The sequence below is a fragment of the Coloeus monedula genome, assembly GCF_965178545.1.
Source record: "Coloeus monedula genome assembly, chromosome: 20".
In the NCBI taxonomy this organism is placed as follows: domain Eukaryota; kingdom Metazoa; phylum Chordata; class Aves; order Passeriformes; family Corvidae; genus Coloeus; species Coloeus monedula.
The window spans coordinates 7,833,265-7,840,451 of record NC_138800.1 but is presented as its reverse complement, the minus strand read 5'-3'; the positions used below and the strand labels follow the sequence as shown (position 1 = coordinate 7,840,451).

The 7,187-nt window shown below is 35.8% G+C and overlaps 1 protein-coding gene across 1 annotated transcript; it reads left to right on the top strand.

Annotated features, from left to right (window-relative positions):
* Positions 1-240: 240 nt before the first annotated feature.
* On the top strand, positions 241-6,225 carry ASPA (aspartoacylase). The gene is made up of 6 exons (XM_082294477.1): positions 241-587; positions 2,440-2,635; positions 3,784-3,877; positions 4,306-4,413; positions 5,003-5,112; positions 5,633-6,225. The coding sequence occupies exons 1-6, from the start codon at positions 361-363 to the stop codon at positions 5,843-5,845; spliced, it is 948 nt and encodes a 315-aa protein (XP_082150603.1). The 5' UTR covers positions 241-360; the 3' UTR covers positions 5,846-6,225.
* Positions 6,226-7,187: the final 962 nt, after the last annotated feature.

The window sequence follows — 7,187 nt, the reverse complement described above, 5'->3', positions numbered from 1 at the left end:
ATGTTTTCCACTGTTCATTAGTACAGGATATACCAATAGTTCATATATTATAAAGACTGCCCAGAGTTAACTTTTGGACTATGTAACAGTGCCATTAACAGCCTCGGAGATGTTACTAAATACGGAAACTGAAGGGGAGGCTCCTTGGGGAGGGAGGTGGGTCAGGTTGGAAAATCCCGCCTCAAAACGGGAGTCGAGAACTCTTGGGGGAAATTAATTCACTTTCTTTTGCATCTGACCTAACCAGAAGAAAGAATCTCCTACTGGATTTTTTTTTTTTTTTCCCCACCAGAGACAAAAGTTTTCCTTGAGCATTATTCTGTGTTTTGCCCTCAGCAATTGCTGGAGCTGCTGCAGAGCATGAGTTCCCCGTGTGCCCCGGTGAGACGGGTCGGGCTCTTCGGGGGCACTCATGGCAATGAATTATCGGGGGTGCTCCTGGTCAGGCACTGGCAGCAGGATGGAGCCGAGATCCAGAGACCAGGAGTGGAAGTGAAACCATTCCTCACCAACCCCAGGGCTGTGGAGAGGTGCACGAGGTACATTGACTGTGATCTCAACCGGGTTTTTGACCCCGAGAGTCTTGGGTAAGAGCAGTTGTGCTTTCTCTTGTTTTACTTCCTCCTTTTTAAAGTTTCATACTTCCCAGATTAAAATGTTAAACACAAGTTCCCCTACTACTTTAACAGTGCAGTCACAGAACTGAAATTACTGACCTTTAACCCAAAAAAAGAACAAACTGCATGAGTGTTAACATATTCATTTCTACTGCTGGTAAAATCAGTCTCAAACCAACACATTATCCTAAACAGCATTTTAAATTAGTATTAGATGAGCTGCATTTGTGTGAATTGGAGTACCACTGTTCTGAGTCAGAGAGTCATTATTTCTCATGTCTTGTGCAATTCAGTTTGGGAGCTCTTCTGAATACAATTAGACTTCCAAGAAATAACAGATAAAAGCAATTTAAACAGACATCTGAGTATCTGACAGAATGGCACAGAAATCAGGGTGGTGTGTTTAATTCCAGTTATGTACAGGAAAAGGTGAAAACTTGAAATTAGAAAAACTTCAAGTTGGAAATAATCTATTCTAAGGCAAAAGGATAGCCAAAAATCTCAATAATTTAACTGACTCCTTATTTTAGAAGAAATACTGTCTATAATTACTGTAAAATAGTAACTGTTCTTAAATTTTTAATAGGATTTGATGTTTCTGTGCTTTTGAGACATCTGTTCCAGAGGAGTACTTTGCTATGTAAACATTCTTGGTATAGTTGCTAACCAGGTAATTCTGTTTTGGAAAAGTTTTAATGGTAAAGGTGAATATCACAGAAAGAAATACTTACTGTGTATATTTTGCAAGCACAGTTACTCTTACCCTACACATCTTTCCATCTGGCTTTTCATCTTAGAATTTTGTTGTTGATTATTATATCTAAGATAAGCAGATGTTAACACAGAAGCATTGAGGCCATTTTTTAATTGTTTACTTTGGAAAAACATACCAAAAAAAGAGTGGTTTTGTTTAATTTCAGCTGCTTTGAACACAGAACACTTGAAAAAACACCATATTAAGACACCTGCAGGTTGTCTTCATATTTTAACTAATATTTCTCAGTAAATGCTGTGAAGTTGCCTGGTCCTATTACAGCACTACTGAGTGTTTGGAGTACCTTCCCCTGGTCCCTAATGTGTAGAACCTTCAAGATTACAAATTATTTTACAAAATCAGAAAAAGGAGAGTGAAATCCTGATACTACTGAAAGTAATGGTGGAAGTCCCATTGGCTTCAATAAAAAGTATTAATTAACAGTCTTATGTGACGAAATGTTGAATTTTAAGGTCAGAACTAAAGAATACAAAGGTGAATTATGCAATATAGAGAGTCTCCTGAAATTGCAAGCACTAAAACTTTGGAGGAGCAAATTTGAGGCAGCAAAATCTTCACTGAGCCTTAAGAATCTAAAGGAATAAACTGTAAAGTCTGACCACATCATGAGAAGACAAGAAATAAAACAAGTTAAAAAGACCTTGAGGGTGATGTCCCAAGGCAAAACATCATGAACTGATGTCTGAATATGGTCTACAATAGGAGGTGGATCCAGTCTTGGAAGTGCTCTGAGGTGTTGCTAGATTTTTAGTTAGTTTTATGCATAGGGGGAAATTTTGGGGTGTAAGGAGAAATAAGTAGTTTCCAGCCAAAATTTGATTAATTCTAATACCCTTCTGCACAAGACACATAATAAGAAGACAATTCTAAGACAATCTTAGCTGCTTTCATCAACAAATTCAGCCAATTTTAAGTCTGGTAATTAAACAGGTGATTTCAACTCCAGTCAATTTTGGAATCAAAGTAAAAAGAAAAGGCTAATACATATTTTGTTGATTGTAAAGCCATGGAATGAGCTTACTAATTTCTTTGTGCTGATATTAACAGCAGGCCAGTGGTGGAAGATATTCCATATGAAGTGAGGAGGGCTCAGGAAATCAATCATATATTTGGTCCCAAAGGTAGTGATGATGCCTATGACCTTATTTTTGACCTTCACAACACCACTTCTAACATGGGTGGTACCATTATTCTTGAAAACTCCAGGGATGACTTTACAATTCAAATGGTTCATTATATCAAGGTAAAACTAATTTAAATGAACTATTAAAATAGATTATTAGTTGTAATGTTGTATTACTATATATTATTTTGTAGTTTCTTTAAATATACTAATTTTTATTATGCAAAACCGTTTAAAATATTTCATTACTCATAGGATGATTTTTTTTAATCAGAGGCAATTATTAATTTAATTATAATATCAGGTAATTCAGATTTAAATTTATCATATCTTCATGTATTAAAATGAGCATTATTAAAGACTGATGGGCAAAGAGGAATACTTAGAATAACAACTATGAAAATTAATGCAGTTTAATCTGCTTTCACACTGATCTGTCAGGAACTTGGGGTCCCACAGGCTAAATAGTTAGACATTAACTTCATTAAATAAAGATCTGTAAAAAAATAATGGAAGTAGGTAATGACAAATGTTCCCTTATCAGTGATGTGTCCTTAGTAGCTGTTTGATTCTGCTGTTCCTGAAGCTGATAAGTTTTGGTAGAGTGAGGTTTGCAGAAGTGCTGGTTTAAGCATAATTTGGTTGAATTTTGGTGACCTGGACAGTGACTGATGGAATCCAGGCTGGGCCAATGGTGTGGAATTCTAATTTTTTTTTTTCCTTAGAAACAAGGTCTTTTTTAACATTTTTTTTCTTATTATATGTATTCTGTTAATATCCCTATAAAAGATCTAGAAAGCTTATGACTGAAATTATATGAAGAGTAATGGTGGGCAGTAATCAAGAAAGAAGCCTCAAGTAGCAAAAATGTCAATAAGGAAGATTAAAATAAGGCTTAATTCACAATCTGTGTCCCCATAAGAGAACTGGAGTCTAACCCCAAATAAAATAGTTGAAATCTGCTTTATGGTATTTCAGTTCTCAGTTTTGGAACCGTGCTGAGGAGGTTTTTTTTCTCTGCTGGCAGTTCAAGACTAGAACTGTGCTCAGTTCTGGTTCAGCGGAGCTGCCTGGCATCAGCTAATGGAACAGACACCAACAAACACAGCTTTGTGCATTTTCTAAAGATGTCCTACTTCCTTGAGGGCCCTGAAATAAAGGCAACATATTGAAGACATTGTGTAAATCACTTCTGCATCAGTAATCTTTTGTGGCACAACATTTCAAACCATTTGCATAACAAAGGTGTTTTTAAACCATCTCCACAGAACGCTTTGGCTCCAGAACCTTGTCCTGTTCTGCTGATTGAACATCCCAGCCTGAAATATGCAACAACTCGATCTGTGGCAAAACATCCTGTTGGTAAATATCAAATCTAAAGGCTCTTCCAACCCACCATCAATGATTTTAAAATATGGCTGTTTTCAGATGTGTTCACTGACTTCTGCAGAGTGCTCTGATCACCAGAAGCTGTTTGATAATATATTTACCAAAACAAATGTACATAATTATCCATTCTTCTGAAGAGTTCTGATTTACACAATCAGAGTTCTAGCTTACAAAATACAGAAGCCAGATGGAAATCCTTAAACTCAATTAACCCACTTTTTGCAGAAAATATTTATAAGAAGGACTTACTTACCTTAAAAAGCCACATGATTCTGTGCCTTACTATCCCTCTTAAACATTAAATACTGATGTATCAGACGTATTTTTGCTGTGCAGTGTAAGCATGTGATGTGTGATGGTGCCATTGAGTGACATTAATAATCTCCCTCATCTCCAAACAGGTGTTGAGGTGGGGCCCCAGCCACAAGGTGTTGCTAGAGGTGATGTTTTGGACAAAATGAGGAAGATTGTCAAACATGGCCTTGATTTTGTGCAACTTTTTAATGAAGGTAATAAGAAATTATAGTTTCCTGTGTCATGTTAGTGGACTATTTCATAAGAATATTTTTAAAAATTGGTTGGTCTATAACCTTCTACAGTTAAACAGGTAAAAGGTGGGGGAGAATTGTTCTCTAAAACCAAAGTCAGACCTATGCAATACCTAAAACACGCTCTGGCAAAATAAATGTTTTTAATTATTTCAGGTGGTGGTTTTGTTGGGTTTTTTTTTTTTTTTTTTGGAAGTAGAAGGAAAATAATGCAGTTATGCACGTCAGAATTTCCATTATTGTGCTTTGTGCTGGAATAGTAAAGATTAAATACCACTGATACCACTCTGTGCTGCAACACTAGCAAACAGACCTTTCATTGATTTCCTCGTCTACAAAATAGATATTTTTAACTGAAAAGTAACATTTCAGTGGCAAATTTAGACCAGGACTTCATATGCCCAAATACATGACTGGACCATCTTTCTACAACTTGGCTTTGAGGGGACAACCTGATGATTTGAGCCATTCTACAGAGAATAAATAATGCAATGTTCTTTTTAACAGGCAGTTTTTCATCTTGACATTAAATTACATTTATTCTTTCTAGGAAAGGAATTTCCACCATGCACCATCGAGGTGTTTAAAATAATGGAGAAAGTAGATTATCCCAGGAATAAGAATGGTGAAATTACTGCTGTAATTCATCCTAAACTACAGGTAAATTCAAGAAGAGTTTCCATTTGTGACATTTTTTACTTATTCCTGTGTTGCTTCTGCTACATTGTTGTATATTTTAGTAATAAATATTTAAAATGCCAATACTGCCAATGGGTTTTATTGAATACTTTAGATCTCCCCTAGGGTTAGGTTCTCTCACTGAGGTCATACATTCATTATTTCAGGAACTGTCTTGGGAATCACTGAATCTAAAATCACTACAAAGAAAAAGACAATAGGATAGCTCATATTTTAGAATATAAACCTAATTTTTAATTCTAAAATTAGTGTGTTTTCAATCAATTATGAGCATCTGCAGTTTCCTTCTAGTTCACTAGACCAGTGAATTCTGAAAATGAGGGCCAGACACACAAAATTATGTATTAAGATTAAAAGGAATTATTTTTAAAGCATTTGCCATAAACTGCAGAAATTAGCATAATTAGCATTAACTCAGGAATCACATAAAATACACAAAAACTTGAAAGTAAATGTATTCTATTTATTTTCTTTCCCTAAGGATCAAGACTGGCAGCCACTAAAGAATGGTGATCCTCTATTTTTGACTCTTGGTGGAGAAATAATTCCATATCAGGGGAACTGTACAGTCTATCCAACATTTATTAATGAAGCTGCATATTATGAAAAGAACCAAGCTTTTGTAAAAACAGAGAAAATCAAACTCACTGCAAAACACCTCAGGTCATCAGTCTCAGACCAGAGCACTTCTTAAGAGCTTATTACAGATTTTTCATAGAAAAAGTGGGTTTCTTTGTGAAGTCCAGGGTCATTCAGAAGTAACTCATGGGATAAATAAATGCAGAATCTAATTTTAAATTGTAATTTAATTAACCTTGCTGAGCACTTTGAGACCTATTGTCATAATGCTGATTATGACTCTTTATTGTTTTAATAGACTCCTAGAGATGCAAAGACTTTATAAATATTTTTATGGAATTTTTATGAAGAAGCTCCATCCACAGTACTACATTGTACATAAAAATTACAGCTTTTCTACTTCAAAACCCCAAACCTCAATAACCAACACTTTTTACAATGGGTTGATCCTTGAAATTAATTCCTCAGGTAAACACAGAAAATGTGAGACAAAGGAAAAGCTGGGCAGAGAGAAACGGGGAGGGTGTGTATAATAAATGATATTATCTGCATACGTGACTGACCCCCACTGTGCTGAAGTGAAAGCCTTGGGGTTTGTCTTGTTTTTGTAAGTAGAAAGACAAAAACAAGCTAGAACCAGGATTTCAGAGAAATACAGTCTAAAAAGTCTTATATTTCAGTGTATTTCACAATTAATTCAAGCTGTTTCTGATCTAAGTCAAGATTTAGGCAGTTACTCTGGTTTTGATGAAGAGCAGTGCACAAACCATACCTGAGCATTTCAGAATGGAAATTAGGAAGAATCCCATATGGGGAGACTTGTTCTGTGTCTGTAGAGACAAAGTCTGTCATAATATCTTAAAAAGAGGAAAAAATGGGGGCTTAATTAGTTTTCTAAAGTTGTTTTTAATGTATTTGACAATTTGGTGATAAACGTTAAGAATTTTGCATAAGGATACATTAATTATTTACTGAAAGATTAATTGTCCAGATAACTCCCATATTCTACCTTTGAAAAGTGATGTTGTCTTTATTTACTACTAAATTTAAAGTATTTTTTCTTCGTCTTTGTTTAACCCCTATGGCAATAAAATAAAAACACAGGGCAGAATGTTTATTGAATGACAAGTTTTATTTCCTTAATTTAAATAAACATGGTATAAAAAGCACAGAATGACCTGCTCTAGTCATTATTCAGTGTCCTTGGTAAGAGCCTGGAGACAGCAGATGGTTCACGTGAGGTGGCCGAGCTCTGTGGCCACACAAGGTGGATATATCTTCAGTGAGAGCTTCTAGAAACGACCCCCAGCTTGCTCCTGGGTTTGTCCACACCATTTTGTACCTGGACAGTGGCACAGCACATTCTTTTAGGGTTTTTTGTGCCTTCCCTGTTTCACAGCTCCGAGTGGCCTCAGCACAGCGCAGAGATCTCCGTGTTTCCAGTGACCAGAGCCTCA

Excerpts from the sequence above, each read along its gene's own strand:
- ASPA (XM_082294477.1), top strand. The coding sequence starts at position 361 with ATGAGTTCCCCGTGTGCCCCGGTGAGACGGGTCGGGCTCTTCGGGGGC. Across the intron at positions 2,636-3,783 it reads AAATGGTTCATTATATCAAG|AACGCTTTGGCTCCAGAACC; the intron begins GTAAAACTAATT and ends CCATCTCCACAG. Across the intron at positions 5,113-5,632 it reads TAATTCATCCTAAACTACAG|GATCAAGACTGGCAGCCACT; the intron begins GTAAATTCAAGA and ends TCTTTCCCTAAG.